The 22498-nt window shown below is 32.4% G+C and overlaps 1 protein-coding gene across 1 annotated transcript in view; it reads left to right on the plus strand.

The window, feature by feature from the left end:
• The window catches only part of LOC111044781 (sodium-independent sulfate anion transporter), a 49226-nt gene that overhangs the window by 6834 nt on the left and 19894 nt on the right, over positions 1-22498 (plus strand). The window contains exons 2-3 of the mRNA XM_022330014.2: positions 7714-8012; positions 22101-22296. Coding sequence (XP_022185706.2) covers positions 7714-8012; positions 22101-22296 — 495 coding nt within the window. The remainder of the gene's footprint in view (positions 1-7713; positions 8013-22100; positions 22297-22498) is intronic.

Genomic DNA, 22498 nt, shown 5'->3' on the forward strand with positions numbered 1-22498 from the left:
ATGGCCATTGATCTTAAAAATGTGCTTTAAGATCGCATTTATTGAAATATTATCTATTCATCTATGAGATAGCAATAAATTTGATGTTATATTACCGTATTCATTATAATCTTGTAAAGTACATTGACCAGATATTTTTGAGTTAGAGGACAAAAAACCCACCCAATTAGTGTTACATTATTAATGCTGATTTGTTGTCGGCCATCTTAGGACATTATTAAAACGGAAATTTCGGGTTGGATTCTGATAATTATTAAGATAATCAATCACAAATAACGGACAGCTATATTTTGTTATTAGATTAGAATCAAATTGCTTAGCATGGGGATAATTATTAATTACGGATATGCATTGTACGATGTGTAGCAATTAGATTCAGGAAAATGGAATAAATCCTGTTTTTATTGCGAATTTTATGCAAATTAGTATGTTAATATAGTGATAATTTATAGTATCTGATAAACTTCAATAATGATAGCTCGCAAAAATACAGGCTTCATATTTGAGCACTATATAAAAGGTGTTTTGCTTGACCTAAAACTGCTTAGCAGTAAGTACCGGCCCTGATCCGGGTGCTTTGGTGCTTTACTGGCGACAATTCAAGTTCAGCGAATGTCGTCACAGACAGGAAGTACCGGAAGCTATTTAGGAAATTTCAATATTTCACGTTGTAAGATAAGCTAGTTGCTGGTGAACTGAAACAAAAAATTCCCACTGCTCCAAATAGGAGTTATAATTTGTGAAGCTTCATTGGAAGCGATTATCAACAATTAACATTTTTTGTCTTCATAACTTTAGTTCCGTAACTATAGTTTTTCAACTTCCTTTATTTTCGCTGCAACTCCTTCTCTATATTGTTGTTGTTATTTATGTAAAATGAGATCAGCAATGAGTTGTTACCTTGTGTATGGAATACTCACTATTTTTCAATTTTATTGACAATTATTTGTAATGCAAAAATTGAGAGAGTTATGGAAGGATCAGTGCTCCAAGTTCCATTTTCCTAGTCTCCATCATTTTTTCAAAGTTTTCCCTCAAATTAGTTCCCAATCCCATAGTTAGCGTTCTCTCTTTTGGTCTGTCTACTGAAGACTGAATATTTTTAGACTTACCGGTATGTAGTTTCAAAAAATGGCTCTAATTTCTTCATCGCTTTTCTAATTCTCTACATTCAGTGTAAAGTCACAATCACAGGACTATTAGCCTAAATTCGCTCATTATTCAGCTACTGTTATTCAAAGCTACTGAATACTCGAAGTCCTGAATACTAAATCTCACTCTCCTGAGTTTTAAATAACTTTTGAAAGTTTCACATTTATAGAAACTGCAAATCGCGAATAATCTTCAAACAAATGACTCATTTTGTAAGAAAATGAACATATTGTAAACAGTTTTGACTGGGAATTGTAAGCATTCACAGTTGCTCACATTTACTGCTCGCTAAAATGATCACCGACTGTGAAAGATTGTCCAATGTTTTCCACATGAACGCTACATTAAAGCTGAATGCTCATGCTTTTTAAAAAGCTTCAAATAAATTATGTTAATGGGTTTAGGCTATTCTTATTGTATCTAAATGTTATGCATTTTTCAAAGCGTTACTTATGGTATTTTCATTTTCTTCCAGTGCTTGTATTTGAATAGTGTTCCTAGTCTCAAGTTTTTACTTAGAAAAAAAGTTAAAAGTATTTTTGGTTGACATTATATAAGGTTTAAAATATTAGGGACAAAATAGGTTCATATACTGAAAATTTTCTTTAATTCATTCTATGTCTTGTCTTCCTCCTCCTCCTCCTCCTCCTCCTCCTCCTTACACTTTTCTCCTATACTATCGTATACAAGTACCATACATGTGAGAAGAGATAATATATAAACGTAGGGTCCGTCGGTACGAGTACATTAGTATAAAATATTGGTAGGCCTAATAATGAAAAACAATGATACGGTAACGGTATTCTTATAATAGAATTTTTGAGAATTTGTAGAAATTTACCTATTTCTATTGTAATTTGAAATACTTTGAATAATGTGGAAGAAATATTTTCTTGAAAATACTGATGGGATATAGTTGAAAAAGTTTACCAATCTATAGCGAATTATGACAATTTTGTTCAGTTGCTTTACAATATAATAGTTTCCTCCTCATAAATGATATAAACTTTATTCAAAAAGTTTTTGAGCGATTCTTCTAATTTAATAACATTATTATTCTCGATGCAAAATAACTTTCTTCTATTAATAAATGTTGAAAAACTCGTTGCTATTTACTGAATGAGTTAACTATTAACTTAATGAGTTATTACGACATAATCATGAATACTTCAGCTGATTATATTACAAATAATGAAGTTGTTGCCAAAGAACTGAAACATGTACTCTTCAATTAAATATCATTTTACACTTTAATTAACACCCAGATCATTGAGTTAGAAGTTAAGATATCCAGTTTCACATCCAATCTTGGTTCTAGTCCGGTGTTCGGCCTGTAATTTCAAACCATTAACATTGAAAAATAATCATTAGAAGAGAAGCAGCCAACTTCTTTCAAACGCGAATATAAATTACGAAAGTGTTTTCATGTGAGTTCATTGATTCCTGTCACCTGAATTTTAATGAGCGTCTACAGATTTTTTGCAAATATAATGTTGTTTTTAATTTATCCAGCAATAATTCATTTCTGGCTACTGAGACAGAATTTTGAGAAGACCTATTTTATCAACCTCTATTTTTGTAAATAACACCAATTTATTCAATGGTGATTATATAAGTATCATAAATCGAAATTGATCATACGATATTGTATAAAACAGGTTGTGCTGAAATTTTGATGAAATCAGAAAAATGTTTATTTTTGCTGACTGAGGCAAAATTTTAGAATGTAGGTAGGTACCGTAATGCGTCAATGAAAAAGTGAATGGAATGCTTTTATTGAATTTGTGGAGTATAATATAATTATTTATTATTTCTAGGCTTTATTGTACAAGCATAGAGGAAAAAAAGATGGAGAGATTTCTCTATTCTTAATCTTAATCTAAATCCATGAATGTAGTATAAGTTAGATTATACTGATTCTAAAGAAGGATAGCGTATAATTAGAGTCTAGTTACGGTACTCAATGTCCATTTTTATTCAAATTTTAATTAAAAATTTGTATATTTATTCCAACTTGAATTATTATTAATTTGAGTACCGTAAAACTGGACATCGAGTAAAACTGTTTTTAATTGGCATATTTCACCTGTTTTATTTTGTTAGAAATTATAAAAGAATCCAGAGTATTTTATACAGTTATTGAAAACATTGGGGGAAAGAAATAGGTACCTAGTTATTGTTGAAAATTCATATTGAAGACGTGAACCTGAATGATACTGTCTATTTCAACAAATGATACCGTAATAATAATTATTTATGACACATTCCTCACTGACACCTCAACAAAAATATAGGTCAAGCTCTGAATGATTCTTCATACTTGATGACAACTGAAGTATTTAACAAGAAATTATTGAAGTCTATTGGCTTTCTGGTCAATTATATTGTCAAATATAGCATTCATTCCAAGGAGACAATTGCCTGCCATTAAATGCCTCAATGTTTAAAAGTACTGAGAAAAGCCATAAGGAAGAAAGCATAGAAATTCATTTCAAACCACGTGGAAAGAAGCTACTGAAAAGACAACGAAAACTAGATTGTTTCAAGTCCAGTGCATTAGAATTTATCTATTTATGTTATATCCGAAGTAACAATTATTCTGCTTGCTTAATGTTAAGCAATAGGTACTTCTTGTACACTTCTTGCAACTCTCCAAGAATAGAAACATTGAGAATTTTATAATATAGGTATTGAATTATCACATCAGCATAAAAAACCAAACATTTATAATTACCAGACACTCATACACAAGTAGAGACAACAAACTGGAGACTTGTGAATGCAAAAATTAATTCCCAAATCATAAATGAAAACTGAAAACATACAATAACATATGTCTATTCCAATATTACGTCCATAAATTATTTTAAAATTGCTAATAGCTTGCTCCATTTCCTGAGACAATTTACAAGAAATGATATGAATGCAACAAGAATAATTATTAGAACTACGTGAAATACAATGGCTTATTAATGGATTCAAGGGTTGTAGAGATCAAAGATGTGGGTCAAAAACATTGGAATAAAATTTAATCATCATATAATCATAGTCCTGACAAAAAATGTTTTTATTGTGTGCAAGAATGATTATAAATTGACATATTGACATATTTCAATATAATATCATATTCAATTATTATGTTCTTCATGATATGATATTTGAATTTGTATATTAATATTTTATTATATATATTCAAGTGTCCCCACACAGGGTAGCCTATAGGGAAAACATTAGAAATTAGGAAACAATACAGTATTGTATTTGCTTTTTGTGATGTATTTGATTGTTTATTTTTTGAATAAAGACTTGAAAGATTTATTGAATTAATGTAAAATTAAACTTGAATTTTAAAAAACACTTTTGAAGTGAAAATACACTTACTTTTGTAGTGACGATCGCTTCGACCTGTTGTTGGTCATCATCAGACTGAGTCACTACAACGATCGTCACTACAAAAGTAAGTGTATTTTCACTTCAAAAGTGTTTTTTTAAAATTCAAGTTCAATTTTAACAGTGAAAAAGTATGGATATACAACATAGTGAATTAATGTAGTAGGTACTGGATTAATATTGTCTCATCATGTCTCACAACATATTTGAGTTAAGTACTGATATCGAAAAATAACTAGAGAATTTATTGTAGCCTATTGGAAATTATCTGAAGCATAATAGGCGATGGATTTTTTCAACTCATTTTCAAAAAGCATACTCAATGTTTGAACAGAGTTCAGCATACCTAATCTATTGAAAATTCCTCTGATTTATCCACTGCTAGAAAACTAGGTTGTTCAATGATAAGGTGTACAGTATGTAATAAAAAAAGTCGATTCAATAATTGAAATCATGACATAAATCTTTACTTATATTACTTTTTCTATGCGGGAGCTTTCTCAATCTCAATATAATAGTCAAAAATAGTGTACTTACATTAAAGCTGCAATAAAATTCAGTGACGGAATACGTTGGTTTAATGTTAGCATGAACCGTATTGTGAAATAAGTTGGGTAATAAAAGTTTAATGACTTTGCTTTACTGTATGAAAATTGTTTTCTTGTATGTTTAAATGTTTGATATCCAATATAAATCATGTCATTTTCATCCAACTTACATGAAAATAAAACTGCTGATATTTTAACCCTCGGCCTGTAAAATATTTTGCAACAAATAAATATTATCATTTACATGTACCTATTATGAAAATCTGCAACCCATTAGAATGTATTGATATTGTTTTCATATTTCTAGTTGAATAAGGCAATAAGATTATAATATTCAGAGAAATAAATAGCGTACAAAATGATTTACATATTTATAGATCAAACAAGTTTTTGAGTTGCTATAAAGCAGAGTGGGTGAGGTGGAATTTTCATAATAAAAGTTTTAGCTTGATTGAATCAATCAATTCAATTGATTCCCAATCTCAATGAATTTCAAAAATGTTCAATAGTTTTTTTTTTAATTTTATGCATAAGTGAAATTCATAGTAACTTAATTCAATATTTCAAGAGTTGCATATAATAAGATATGAAATACCTTTAAATATGGAAAATATTCTAATTCTCATAAAATAAATTTTGAATATCAGGAAACGTGCTTTGGTATTCACAATATTTTTCAGAATTTCATATAATAACTTAAATAAAGTACCTATGAAATACCTTGGAATATGTAAAATACTATGATCTTTATTAAATAAATTCAAATCGTCATGAAATTTACTTAGTATTTGAACCTTAGAATATCTAAACCTTTTTCCAATGATCTCACTTCCCATCCTATTTATTCCTTCAATATTGAAAAAAATCACTTTTACAACATAGGTACCTATAATGGATGAATACTTGACAAGAGTGTCATAGCTTATTTCAAGATAATTGTATTTTTGAGTTTTTATTATTTTACAATTCATATACCGTACTACACTGGTGTAAACTAACATTCATGACACAATAATTATGAAACTATAACTGCGTAAACTATGACAATCTCTCTGAGAAATTGACTTTTTGTATCTTGAATATTAATTAGAACGATTCTATTATTATGAAACTATAACTAAGTCACTATGATAATCTCTCTAAGAAATTGACTTTTTGTAAAGTGAATAAATTGAAACAATTTTAGACAATTGCCGGGGGAAAAAATCTGTGGGACAATGATTTCATCCGACAGGTCTTGTCTTGCTGATTTTGATTCGCTTCAGTGAGTTTATTGTTATTTTCCTTCTCTGGCTGAGAACATTATTTCAGTGCAAGGACAATTAGTTTTGTTTCGCAATAACGCACACTCTGTTCCAAACAACTGGCATTGACAATGAACTACACTTTCTTCATTTCAATAACAGTGAAATTTGGTTTACAATTAATATTAAAAAAAATATTCCACAATGACGTGGAAATATATTCAATGTATGAAATGTGTTTGATTTATGGGTATGGGTATTAATGTACCGTATGTGTTGAATGTTGTGAAATTGAGAAAAATAATAAGCAAATCTATTATTTTGACTGGATTGAACATTAAAACTGTGTTTCAATCATTCAAAATTCAGTTGTCAAGTTTGGAAAAAAATTAGTCCATCAGGTCTAAACCTGTCCAGTTAAACCAAAAAATCCAGTATGGAAGTTGTAATTCTAGGCAACTGAAAATTCTGAAAAAAAGATTTGAATTATTGTGAATTTACAGTTTTGGGCTTCAAGCCTGTTGTTCCTTTCCCAATCATTCATAGTTGAGAATTATATTGTATCTATCAATGTATAAATAAATTTCATATCAAACAAGTTAGAACTGTTGAGGTTTCACTCCAGTAAACACGTATGTGTTTATCCTAAATGAATATTTGTGCAGAATACCTCGACCATTTTAATAAATATTCTATCATTATGGATAACAGATAGTTCACAATGATATTCGACACATTATGTGAAACATTGAATTTGTTTTGTTTCTCATTTTCCCTCAAAAAGAGAATAAGTATGGAATATTTATATCCACTTTGCTTCAAGTTTTCCTTCCCCTATCTAGGCTATATGAGATTATTTGCAACGATATTACATTCATTACCCATTTGTTTTTATTTGTACTTTTTAATCATTTCGAATATTATTACCGTAATGCCATCAAAATCCCAGTTCATTTTTGCAGTAAATTTCATGGTTTTCATTTGACATAGTCATAGAGACTCATTTATATAAATGAAAATTAAAAATCCAAGTACACTTTTAAAATTTATTCATTTATCATTTACAATCAACTTAAGGGCAAAGAAACAGACTACAGTCCAAAACTTCTTTTCATCCCAATTTCATAAAATAAATTGTCCAAATAAAGATTATGTGCGACTTTTGATTGAAAATTGTTCAACCACGACATGTTTCGACTATGTTTAGCCGGGACTTGGATTTCTAATTTTTATTTATATTCAAGAATAGCCTAAAGAAAAAAAGACAAACATTTATTCATCAAATTATTTGAATAACATAATTTGTGTTCCTTCTTTATCAAGTTCATTTCCTTAATACCATATCAAATGTTGATTTAACTCTCTGTTTCCGGTTTCAGAAGACAGACACGTGTGTGTGACGGTTCCGAACGGCGCGGGCGGCGGAGACCCTTCGAAGAAGTCACTCTCGGACAACGACGGGACGGAGAATGACAGAGGGTGCTGGGATTGGGTGGCTGAACGCACCCGACGCAGCCTCACACGGAAGGTGCTGGTGAAGAGGGTGCCTGTGCTGGGGTGGCTGCCTCGCTACAACCCTCCCACAGCTGTTGCCGACCTGTTGGCGGGTATCACGGTCGGGTTCACAGTTATACCGCAAGCCATCGCTTATGCCAATGTTGCCGGACTACCTCCTCAGGTTAGCTACTCTACACTCTATATAATATTTTTATACATTCTAATATTCATATTTTTGAGCACGCCACACACAGACAGTAATAGCGACTATACTTACTGAAACAAGGAAATTCTAATGTCCGAATCTCAAATGTGCGTGGCATTTCCAATTCGTGTTCCCACCTCAGCTAGTTGACGCTTATAGTTGATGCGTTGATGCTACTATTGTCCCTGTGTGCTAGCTGCTTTTTATAAGAATGATTCCCACATAAACATAACCCGAAATTCATAAGATGAAGTATAGCCAGCTGATAAATATAAACACGATCATTTTAGAGAATTGTGTTCTGTTTATCAATAAATAAAAATAACGAGCGAAGCTCAATACCCCGATATTTATTATTATACATAATAGATGTATTCTAGATACCTTGATACATCCTATTACTCATGCGTTAGCCTGGAACTTATGTTTATTTTGATTTTTCACATACTCACTCACTCACTCACTTTTTACTATCAACAGCTGTTTCAGCCAATGATGAATAATCCTTTCAATGTCGTTCAGCGAGTTTTCCCAATGATGAGACCTAGTGCAATCGAATCTTTATATCATAAACCTACTATATTCCAAATTTCGTGAAAATCGTTAGAGCCATTTTCAAGATCCGTTAAAACATAAGTAACCATATATATAAATACAGAAATTGCTCGCTTAATATAATAGGATGTATTATAGGTATATTGGGATGTATTATGATAATGAGGGATACATGGGATCACACCGCAGAGGGCGGGATGGGTTCTTAAAATTTCAGCAATTTTTAGACATGTGCAATAATTGAAGTTTAATCCATGTGCAAGTTGATTAAATCAAGCTAACTTATAATTGCATTTTTTAAATGTGTGTAATTAACTGTAATCGAAAATCAATAAAACTGCTGTTGAGCATATATCTCAGTAATTATATTTGGCATACCGGTAGCCAGCTAGCACTACAAATTGTCACCCGTCCAACGGGAGTAGAAGATGAATGAATTTAAACTTTTCTGAGCTACAACTTATTAATATGACCCAGAGTATTCTCACAAGTTTTCCAATATTTCATATTATTTTCCAGTATTTACAACTACAGTATTATTATCAAAGCAGGATAGAAATTTAAGACTATAAATGGTACTCATTTAAAAAAAAAAATTGAAAATTCTAGTAAATTTATCACTGGGAATAATCTTATATGTTCTTTGTGATAACTTTGCTTTGAGAAATGTTGTGCATTATTTAAATTGACTTGAAGCTGTCCTCAACATTGTTGTGCTGTTTTTTTATTACAATTAAATAGAGTTCTTCTTTAACAATAATTTTATGCAAATGTTCATAAATTATTTTACTGTGGAAATGATACCAATAATTATCGTTACTATTCAGTACATGGATATAATTAAATGTAATGTTCATAGAAAGATATTGCATGTACAGGAGAATAATACAGTAATATTTCCAACTCTGCTTTGACTGTAATATTCAAGCTAATTGAAAATATTTATTATTGAACTTTTCTTGTTTGAAATGTAGTTTCATTTTGCAACAAGTGTCTGTCACATCACAGTGTATCTTACATTTGCATTCTTGATTACTTATTTGCATTTCAAGAGGATTTAAATTCAAGAAGCACTGATCAATTCGTTTCAGAGACGTGTGACCGAAAATAATCAACTAAAATTTTCGACCAGGCCTAATTTGAATTTTTACTCCATATTTCCTTTCATTACAATATTTTCTCACTTTGTTTATGCACAATTAGCCACAAACTGGCCTTTCTGATGAATAATTTATATTGAAAATATTTTTACATACTTTTCAAACTGAAACTTATATCTGTCACTCAAAAATCACATCTTAATTGCTTGACTATGAGAAATGTGAAGTTTGACAATTTTTTTAGTGAATAGAAACTGTATAGACTCTCGCTTTGAATGATCACATCAACAGCACAATAGACGTTGTTTTAACTTTAACATTAAAATTTGCAATATGGCAGGTGTATTGCAATGCAAATGATTCTCTTGATCTCTCAATATGTATGAATAGATTTGTTTCCGTCAAAATTGTGAATTCTGTCGAGTTGCAATCAGGATTGGTTCAACGTTTCAATATTCTGTTTGTGTTGTTCAAAAATGCAGCAATGTGGAAATTAAATTATCTTGAGAATTTCACTGTGTACACTTACAAACATCAGCATGTAAGACTACAGGGCTCAGTAAATACAGCTTAATTTTTGTTTAGTGAATAGAGCTTGATCTTTTTTTTATTACAACCAACCATTTCATGTTCAATCAAATGGAAACTTTCGAAAAATAAATTTTACTATCAATATTGTACAAATATGTATTTGTAATTTTTGGCAATTCAATGACAACAATCAATTGAGTCAGTATCATTGGTTGAGTTTCATAAATATATTTTCCAATCTATCAAACATTCTACTATTCTACTATAGTGAGGTCCACGTTATAATGACAGTGTTTGATTAGCAATGGTATTTCTATCCTTGTCTTTCATTCAACAAAGCGGATAGCACTTTCTCTTTCTCGTTTTGCTCTGTTACCAGATCGTCTTTTAAAAAATGTAGAATTAATAATTAATTAACAAAATCTTTCATCTCAATTATGAAAATTCGTTAAGAATTTTATTATTAAAAAATATTATAATTTCTTGCTTAATAAAATATAGTTGATTATTTTAAACAATTACATCTATAAAACTGTATCAGTTACCGTCTATAGAAGGCATTGACACGACAGAAGATCGGCAACGTTTTTCTCCTATGCCATTATAACGTGGACCTTACTATAGCATTTATAGAAAGTAGTATTATTTAGTTTCAATTCCATCTGGAATAATTTTTCACTCTTATTACTTCGGTCTACATCTTGAATTTATTGATCTTCAATCGATTTCAATGTCTTCTCATCTATTAATATCAACATTTCTCACCACATAATAAAATATATTAAGTTTAATATTGAATTTTAAATCAGTTCATTGTAATAAATATTGAATTAGTTTTTCAGTATTACTGATAATTTTTTTTTTTCTAAAAAAAAAAACAAAAATTTCGTCATGAAACATCCTCAAATTGCTAGATCTCATGTGTAGCCTATATAGAAGTTTCGTTGGATATTTTCGCAAAATTCTTTCCTTTTGCCATTTCGCTCTCTAATAACAAGTCCTAATTTGCAACAAGAGAAAGAAATCAAATTCGTGAGCTAGTTACTTGGAGATCAGCACAGATTGGAGGAAGCAACAATTATTCTAGCATTAGCCCAATACTCAGATGGGTTGGTGTAAGTTGATTTCAGGCCAATTTGATGAGCGAAAGAATTTCAATTGCGCTCTTTAACCTTGAACCTGAACTTGAAGGAAGAGCAGAAAAACGTTGCGGTAATAATCACAGTGATTACATTATCGTGAAGCACAATGCATCTCCGCTTTTTCGCACGGAGTCTTCTCATTAAATTGTTTTGCTTCGTGTTTTATCTGACAGCAAAGGATGTTCCTTCAGATTCACTTTTAACTGTCAGCATCTCTCTTAAATAATAACATAAACCAATGCTTCCCATTCAACCATCTCTTAAAAGTGAAAAGCTTGAAGTAAGTCTTACAATATGTTATAGCTACTTCCAAGGATCACTATATAGGCCTATGGTTCTTCCTTTCACAGTACTGATACCTACTTATACTGTAATTTTTTGTTCAATTTCATTTATTGCCAATTGGAATATTCAAGACATATAAAAACTCTTTATAATATTACTTATCATTAAAAAATTTAAATAAACATGATTTAATCATACATATACTTGAATAAAATTAAAATAAAATACGAAATTTATTTATTCATTTATTCATAATTTTTACAAAGTAGCACTGATTGGGAGAGAAAAACTAAAGATACTCCTTGTACTCAACTACTAAAATACTCAACTTGAGGTGATACACAACAGGCTCATGCCCAAAACTATCCCTTTTCAATTTATACTGACCCAAATAACTTACAAATTTAAGATTCCACCTCTTATCTTAGGCCTATCCCATCTTCATCTTTGGTTCAAGTTCAAAAATGTATGATATTTATTATATTGGACACAAATTTTATAAAGTGGAGAACATAACCTTTTTTTCTGGATTAGTATTGTAAAGGTATCAAATTGGGTAGATAAAAAGCCCTAACAGAAATAATAATAGGTCTAAAAATAAAGTAATTGGCTAATATCGCCAAGCAGATAATAATCAAGATAAGATAGCATCAGCTTGTTCTGGCTAAATGGTACAAGAACTTAAAAAGGATTTGAAGAAAGTTTACTACTCATAAATATATTATTTATAAAATATTTGAAGATTGAGGTTAGGTAGATGTATTCACAGATCGGTGACCTAGAGATCGATCAAACCGAAGAACGTAGAATCTGACCAAAACCCCTTGGCAGAGCTTTATTGCATTCGGATGGTGTGCAATGTGAAAAACACCCGTCCACGTGGCTAATTATTAGTTAGCATGGAATTAATATTAATATATATAATATTAACTAGCATGCAAAGAGCATAAATAAAAAACCAAATAAAATAATTTAATGTATTCAGGAAATAAGAGTTACCAGGCGCATGAATACCTAATAAAATTTGCATGCACCAATAGTAAAACGGCAGTTAATAGGCGGCAACTGTAGGCCGATTCAAAATATTATATATATTTATATAATTGTAGTAGATTTTGTGTAAAAATTTGTGTAATCTATGTTATCAATATGGCTCGAATGCAAAGAAATTATTAATCATATAATCTAAGCAATATTTTGGCATTCTTTGTAAGATCTATTTGAATTTAATGGCGGAGGATTGAGATATTTAAATTTTATGCTAATTTGAAAGTCGGAAAGAGGATCTGTAAAACTTGAGAAGGAAGAACCAGCACTCGCCAGCAGACTCGCCAGCCAGATGCCACCATAAGAGGACCCCAAATATTTTAGAGCGAAGTACCTTATTAATAATTTTGTAAAAGTTAAAGTTAAAGTAAATTATTAAATTTCTTAAAAGACTTCGTGATGCTATTGTGAAGCAGAAGTCATTTTTCATTTTTATTAAATTTATAACCCCTGGAGGAGACGATTCCGGCTACCATATTCCCGGACCGCATGGAGTTGGATCGACATCGGCGGCTTACAAGAAGATTTTCGACACGTGAGTGATTTAATTTGAATTTAGTGATGGGCGCCCTAGTGCTTCGAAATAATCTGATGATCAAAGCTAGCTCGCCGAAAGGGTTATTATAAATTAAGAAATTAATAAGAGTAATACTTGCGCAAGTAAAAATTAGTATTAAAGGTATCTAATTGAAAGAAAAATATATAGATCAATATTTTAGAAATTTCTGTTTAATCAAAGAAGTACGAAATCTAGGCTATTAAAACATATGCATACAATATTTAATTTTTTGCAATACAATTGCGATAATTTATCATAGTTCTAATTCACTAGATGAATGGCTCTACCTATTCCGTCAGGTGCCGAATCTTGCACCCTGAGATAAAAATATATATTCGATACAAATAAATCTACTAAATACTAGAGATTTTAATATATAGATATATTTGGATTATTAGTGGCTAATTTATCAAGCTGATCTTAGAGCACATATTTTTGATTGAATTATCCAAGTCGACAAGTATTAGCAAGTACATGTCACAGCTACGTGCAAAGGAATGCATATGATTTCAAGATAAAGGCACATGGTAATGATTCGTGCCATAAATCTAGAATATAAAGTTAGCCTGTGATATTTTTATTGATTTCAAATATTGTTCTATTTTTATATTATATTTTTTATCGCTCTATATATATTTTTTGCCTCGACTGATCTTTGCATTATTTATGTAATATATGTGTAAAATTTTCATGGTGTGCAATTCATTTTATATTCCTCATCTCTATAGTATAAGTATCATTTATATATATATATTTATTATTATTGAATTACAAGAGTTATTGGAGAAGCCCATATCTAGGCCTATCAAGATTTTTTAAGACTGAATACTATTAGAAAAACCACGCCCTAATTATATTAAATCTCATGCTTTACCGACTGATGCCAAGCAGGAGGCTAATCGTTATTTTATATAAAGAATAACGTGACATAAATACATGTCGTGCCAACGTGGGACTGATGATGAGAGCCAAGCTCATTGAATAATTACTTGAAATTAGGTCAATAACCATAGTGAAAATTATAGATAACTTATACGAGTTGTGAGGAAAACTGGCGAAGGAATATTTGTATTACTTTTTGGGGAAACAAGAGCTTTAAATAGAGAGAAATTATATGTTTTAAAGAAAATTTTATATTATTAGTACTGTGAAAAATTACATGTTTATAGAGAGAGATTATATTTTATAAGCCTAAACTGCTATTACTTTCTAGTCAAAAATATATTAGGTGTTTAAGCCGGTTGGAAAATAAGTCGCAGCCTGTAAACTAGCCAAGAATAAATCAACAAAACATTGAGGGCGCTAGAGCATTGTAAAAAACTTAAGTATAAATACCTGGTTGTAAGAGTATCCAAACACATTACACATCACTGTTCACTGTAAGTCCCGGTTGTGTCTCTTTTTTAAGCATTTTCGCTTATCATTTTTATCACTGTTTAATTAGCATTTATCATATTTGACATAATGAATCACACTCCCGCAAACTCTGAAGTTTCATATATGTACGGCGGTTGCACAGATCCCACTTTGTCGACTCCGAGCACATCAAACCCCACCACGGTAGATGCCAATACGCCACGAGAAAGGGAACCAGGAAGCGTCGGGTCGATAATTTTCGATCCACCAGGTCTGCAACCTCTATCCTCCACTCGAATCGACGCCGCTGACACACCATTGAATCAACGGATAGTAGAGATCAATTTTGAAGGGGGCGAGGAGCAGTCTGCAGAACCCGCATCGCCGGAGGCCGAGTCACACCTGGGCAAACAGAGTATGTTTTCAACCACAGAACTAGATCCGCTTCAAAAGGTAATAATGGAACAAACGAGTAGCACTTTCAACATTATGTTACAAAAAACAATGGATAGTATGATGCAGGAAATTAAAAAGGAGATTGCTACAGTAAAAGAGGAAAATAAACAGACAGTGGAACAGGCATGAAAGAGACACAGGCGCTATAAAATCAGTAGAACAACGGTTGGATAATATTGAAACTAAAGTAGAGAGTCATAGGGAAGAGTTAAAAGCAATGATAACCCTACAAAAAGAAAGTCAAGATAAAGTTACGGCAGGATTATCGGAAAGGTTAGATACGGTTACATGTGAACTCAATGAAAGGATAGACAACTTAAATACACAAATCACTACACCTATTCAGGATATAACAAATAACATTAAGGCCGATTGCCACCAAGAAATCCACAAACAAATTACCGTTGCCAATCAAAACTTAACAACTACAGTTGACAAAAATATTAACAATATTAAAGAAATACAAAACAAACAGATTAATATGTCCACAAAAATGAACCAACTGCAAGGTAGCATCAATCAAAACACTGAAACCTGTAAAGCTTTAAATGGAACTCTACTAATTCAGAAATCCACTCTGACTCAACTAAATCAAGAAATAAACGCAAATAAAATTACACATAATAGTCAATGGCAGATAACACAGGAAAAAATAATAGCATTGGAAAATCATATTCAACAACAACCTCAAGGAATTCAAACAGACAACCTCAACGTACATAGTATATTACAAGGACTAGGAAAATTTGATAACACTGATCGCCATTTGCAACCTCAACCATTCATTGATCAGATAAAATTAGTACAAACTCTTGCACCTACCTCTTGGAATTTTTGGCGTCTCCGTTTGACTAATTTATTGATTGGCGAACCCCTGATGTTTTTTCGGAGTAGAGCCCATGAGTTTACATCATTGGATGAGTTTGTCGCTGTCTTCCTGGAACAGTATTGGAGCAGAAGTAAACAGTTGGACGTGCTAGCGGACATCATATCATGCGATTTCAACCCTAAATTAGACGGTGCATGTACCACTTTCGTCACTGCCCTACAGTTTAAAAATTCTCAATTGAGCGAGCCCATTAATGAATCGGCGTTAGCAAGCATTATTTTAAAGAAGCTACCGTATCAAGTTAGAATGGCACTCGCCACACAACCCATTACTGATTGCAAGCAGCTAATTAATCATTTATATGGCATACAGTCTGCAATGGCAATATCAACCCACCGCTCAGACCAGAGATACGCATCAAATCAGCATAATTCAAAATTTAATCCGCATAACAGCCAAAATTATGAACCGGTATCATATGATCGCTACCGATCTGCTCCCCAATTTGAACGCCGCTATGAGCACAGGCAAAATGGTAATTGGAATAATGAAAAATTTCAAAATCGTACAACCAACCACTATGCCCAGCAGAGCAATCGTAGGAATCACTATGATGGCCGTGATCGATTAAACTCACATAATAATAATACACAAAACAGTTACAACAGAAATTATAAACACCACCTCAACAAGTAAGTACAAACTATACACTAGCACATGCAATAGGTTGAATCAACAAAAAACCCGGAACCCAACACCCAACGACCCGCCACCAGACATACAGAAAACTACAGCTAATAAACCATGACTATATGATACCCCCGATACAGCAAGCACAAACTCAAGTGAAACAAACCAAGAAAAACAAGACATCTCAACATCATACACCACATTCAGAAATGATCTACCGGAGACTTTGTTAGAAGAAAGGAAAAAGAAAGCAGGCTACCGGATATACAAATGCAAGCGTATATCGATATAGAAATATATGGAATGAAGGTTCAAGCATTAGTAGATAGTGGTTCACATGTAGCCTCATACAAACAGACTTATTCCAACGTCTGAAAGAAAAAACAAAATTAGCTACTCTACCGTTAACCAACGTATATGTATCAGGTATCAGTCCAGGACGGCGAATACATATAACTACTCAATGTTTACTGGAAATAAATCTTCAACAACAACGATTCGCATATACATTTCTTGTATTACCTGTTTCCGGTCCGCACATAATAATAGGTACAGATTTTCTACAACACTTCCAGGCCTGTTTAAATTTCCAAACCTCGAAATTTCATGCATTTACCGAAACCGAAGCATACGAAGTCATAGTACCCCTTGATCTGAAGAAACGTACTGAAGGAATCGCTGAGGTACATTTCGCTCACTACATGGAAGGCGTGCCGAGGGAGTGGGGTATCCACGAAATGGAAAATGCTATGGAGTGTATGGAGGTATTAAGCCTAACAACGAAGGACCGAGCACCGTCAAGAGCCGACTTTCTATCCAGAGAAATAGACGCTACATATTGTCAAGATACCAATCTAAGATGTTTTGCCGTAAAAAGTGGAGAAAGCATACCGTATCCTCCCAATATCCAACCACGAATTCATACCGCCATGTTAACACCTGAAAGAATCCGTATCGCCAATATGAAGACCCAAGACTGTCCCGGATCCGTGAACTGATGGAAGAAGGAGCTGCCGAACCGCCCGACTACCTGCGACAGTATACCCGCTACAAAGGATTTATGTTCCACCGACCGGCTAAAAATACTTACGACTGGCGCCTAATTATCCCCGCTAATATGGAAACAGATTTGATAAAAGAAGCTCACGAACGCATTGGACATTTTGGAACTACGAAGACCCTCCACCTACTAAAAGAAAGCTGTTATTTTAAAAGCATGCATAAAAAAGTGGCCAAAATAGTGAAAGCTTGCGATATATGCCAGAAAGCCAAATACCCGCGATACCATATCAGAGGTGAAATGAATCCCATTCTCCCCAGCGCACCATTGGAATTGATATCAGCGGATATATATGGTCCATTGCCCATGGCGCAATACGGAAAAAAATACATATTCGTCCTTACATGTGTTTTTTCAAAATATACCATGCTATTCCCATAGGCAAATTGACCGGAGAAGTTTTGGCCCGATGCATAACGGAAAGATGGACAAGTGAAGTAGGAAAGCCCAAACGAGTACTATCAGACAACGCAACCTATTTTTGTAGCAAGCAGTGGAAAGAAATACTTCACCTGGCTAATATTAAATGGTCGAGGACATCTCTTTACAGCCCCAGCGCTAACCCAGTGGAGCGACGTATGGCAGAAATCTCTCGTTTTATGCGGACGTACTGTAATGAAAAACATCAACAATGGGTTAGGTATATACCATTTTTAGAAGAATGCTATAATAATAGCCTAAATGAAAGCACCGGTCGTACGCCTTATGAGATCATATTCGGTAAAAGGAATAATACATTTATCGAAAAATTAATTGATTTTCCAAGATCAGAAGTGAGTAAGTTAACAAACCCCAATATCCATCATCTGGTAAGGTTAAAGCTAGAGCAGAAGGCAGATAGCAGAAAGAGATTCCACGACCGAGCCTATAAAATATTTCATATAACATTGGAGATGAAGTTTTAGTAAAGAGCCACAGGTTATCAAATGCTTTAGAAAAAGTAACTCGCAAATTCTTTTTAATTTATTCAGGGCCATTCACTATAGTAGCCATATCGCAGCATAACACAGTTCAGTTACAGAGAGTGAGAACACGCACATTGTTTGGTGGGAAAATGTAGCCAATATTAAGCCATATCACAGAATTTGAAATAAATATGATAAGAAGTCAAAGGAAAACAACACTATCAAGCCAATTACTAACCTTCCTTAATAAATTTAAAATTGGTATAGGACCTCGTGGCAACAATCCAATGTTTTAACTCCTTCCAGCCGTTAGAAGCCTGTAATAAAGAAAAGAACAATTTTTAAATATGTAATTAAATTATATACATCAGATAAAAAAGGACACAAGCGGGGATAATAAAATTAAAATTTGTTAATTACCTTTTTAAGAGAAAAAATCGAGCAGTTAGGTTAGTTATGAAAGTCGATAGCAAATTCTGATGTAACATGAAACACTATGAATTGTAGAACAGCGAACAGCTGACCAAAGCCGCCCAAATCAAATGAATGTAATATCTGTTGAACATATGTTTATAAAAGAATTACTGTACCCAAAGAGTTATTTATTATTGTTATTTATTATATTTATTAATGTCGATATTTATTTATATGTTTTTATATTTATTACTTTTAATTATGCCACGTTTGTTACCTGAAAGATTAAAGTGAATACCAATTACCAAACCAAAGAGCCATTAGCAAAGAAAGTATTGTACCTGATGTATAGAAAATTATTTATATTAAGACCTAAGAAATACTATAAGATATAAGCCCAGAAGTTTATGAATCGAAATTATTGTCTAAAAGGAATCATTTATGAGAATTATGAAATGTGTGTAGTAAGTTGGCAGCCCTGCAAGCGGCGAATTCAAAAATTACTGTGTTGTAAATGGTGTCAGGAGGAGTACGTTTAGAAGTTTATATTTATGATATTTTTATGTGTGTTGAGGAGGAGAATTTGTTATTGTTTTTGATAAAGGTATAAAGGAGATGCAGCAAATATGACTGCGAAATGTGATAGAAGTAGGAGAGTATAATTTATAAATAAAGTATAGTGTATATCAGTGTATTTGAAGGGTGGGTTTTCATTAAAAACATTGTGATTCTCAATATTTTGAATTCAAACCCAGGGGCGTGTGTAAAGGTATCAAATTGGGTAGATAAAAAGCCCTAACAGAAATAATAATAGGTCTAAAAATAAAGTAATTGGCTAATATCGCCAAGCAGATAATAATCAAGATAAGATAGCATCAGCTTGTTCTGGCTAAATGGTACAAGAACTTAAAAAGGATTTGAAGAAAGTTTACTACTCATAAATATATTATTTATAAAATATTTGAAGATTGAGGTTAGTAGATGTATTCACAGATCGGTGACCTAGAGATCGATCAAACCGAAGAACGTAGAATCTGACCAAAACCCCTTGGCAGAGCTTTATTGCATTCGGATGGTGTGCAATGTGAAAAAACACCCGTCACGTGGCTAATTATTAGTTAGCATGGAATTAATATTAATATATAATATTAACTAGCATGCAAAGAGCATAAATAAAAAACCAAATAAAATAATTTAATGTATTCAGGAAATAAGAGTTACCAGGCGCATGAATACCTAATAAAATTTGCATGCACCAATAGTAAAACGGCAGTTAATAGGCGGCAACTGTAGGCCAATTCAAAAATATTTATATATATTTATATAATGTAGTAGATTTTGTGTAAAAATTTGTGTAATCTATATTATCAATATGGCTCGAATGCAAAGAAATTATTAATCATATAATCTAAGCAATATTTTGGCATTCTTTGTAAGATCTATTTGAATTAATGGCGGAGGATTGAGATATTTAAATTTTATGCTAATTTGAAAGTCGGAAAGAGGATCTGTAAAACTTGAGAAGGAAGAACCAGCACTCGCCAGCAGACTCGCCAGCCAGATGCCACCATAAGAGGACCCCAAATATTTTAGAGCGAAGTACCTTATTAATAATTTTGTAAAAGTTAAAGTTAAAGTAAATTATTAAATTTCTTAAAAGACTTCGTGATGCTATTGTGAAGCAGAAGTCATTTTTCATTTTTATTAAATTTATAAACCCCTGGAGGAGACGATTCCGGCTACCATATTCCCGGACCGCATGGAGTTGGATCGACATCGGCGGCTTACAAGAAGATTTTCGACACGTGAGTGATTAAATTTGAATTTAGTGATGGGCGCCCTAGTGCTTCGAAATAATCTGATGATCAAAGCTAGCTCGCCGAAAGGGTTATTATAAATTAAGAAATTAATAAGATTAATACTTGCGCAAGTAAAATTAGTATTAAAGGTATTTAATTGAAAGAAAAATATATAGATCAATATTTTAGAAATTTCTGTTTAATCAAAGAAGTACGAAATCTAGGCTATTAAAACATATGCATACAATATTTATTTTTTGCAATACAATTTGCGATAATTTATCATGGTTCTAATTCACTAGATGAATGGCTCTACCTATTCCGTCAGGTGCCGAATCTTGCACCCTGAGATAAAAAATATATATTCGATACAAATAAATCTACTAAATACTAGAGATTTTAATATATAGATATATTTGGATTATTAGTGGCTAATTTATCAAGCTGATCTTAGAGCACATATTTTGATTGAATTATCCAAGTCGACAAGTATTAGCAAGTGCATGTCGCAGCTACATGCCAAAGAATGCATATGATTTCAAGATAAAGGCACATGGTAATGATTCATGCCATAAATCTAGAATATAAAGTTAGCCTGTGATATTTTTATTGATTTCAAATATTGTTCTATTTTTATATTATATTTTTTATCGCTCTATATATATTTTTTGCCTCGACTGATCTTTGCATTATTTGTAATATATGTGTAAAATTTTCATGGTGTGCAATTTATTTTATATTCCTCATCTCTATAGTATAAGTATCATTTATATATATATATTTATTATTATTGAATTACAAGAGTTATTGGAGAAGCCCATATCTAGGCCTATCAAGATTTTTTTTAAGACTGAATACTATTAGAAAACCACGCCCTAATTATATTAAATCTCATGCTTTACCGACTGATGCCAAGCAGGAGGCTAATCGTTATTTTAATATAAAGAATAACGTGACAGTATATATGAATCAAAATCGTGAAGGAACAGTGGGCTGTGTCATAGCCACCTCTAATACAAGGCCCCGGCCTACGATATTGCAACTTCGCAGTGTAGGCCTAGAATCTAATACATGGTTGGTGAAGAAGATTTTAAAAAATACCAGCTGATGTTTTTCACCAATCATGTATTAGATTCTAGGCCTACGCTGCGACGTTGCAATATATAGGCCGGGCCTTGTATTAGAGGTGGCTATGGCTGTGTCTGTTGGTTCTACCCTAATTATTCTTATGAATTGTGTATCTTGAATCAATAAATGAATAATTGGGTATGAATTGATCCAAAATGTATTATTAGGACATATTTTTATTATAACATCGTTATATTGTCTGTTACAGTATGGCCTGTATTCCTCATTCATGGCGTGTTTCGTTTACACGATATTCGGCAGCTGTAAGGACAGTCCAATTGGACCGACGGCCATCATGGCCATCTTGACGAGAGAGAACCTGCACAACATTGGACCTCAGGGCGCCGTCCTGCTCTGCTTCCTCACTGGCTGTGTACAACTCATTATGGGCGTGGCCCAATTAGGTAAGCACTCATCTATGGCTCTGAAACATGGACTCTGATCAAAAAGTTTCCTGTACACGTTTTTTATTGTGTGATTGCTGCTCTTGGTAAATGTGAAATCAGAAAGATGAAAAATAGTAACATGCACTGATCTAAGGCTGTGAAACATGGACTTCGATAAAAAAGAGGGCAATCTAAGGCTGTGATACATGAACTTCTATTG

This window comes from Nilaparvata lugens, chromosome 8 (genome assembly GCF_014356525.2).
Source record: "Nilaparvata lugens isolate BPH chromosome 8, ASM1435652v1, whole genome shotgun sequence".
Lineage (NCBI taxonomy): Eukaryota > Metazoa > Arthropoda > Insecta > Hemiptera > Delphacidae > Nilaparvata > Nilaparvata lugens.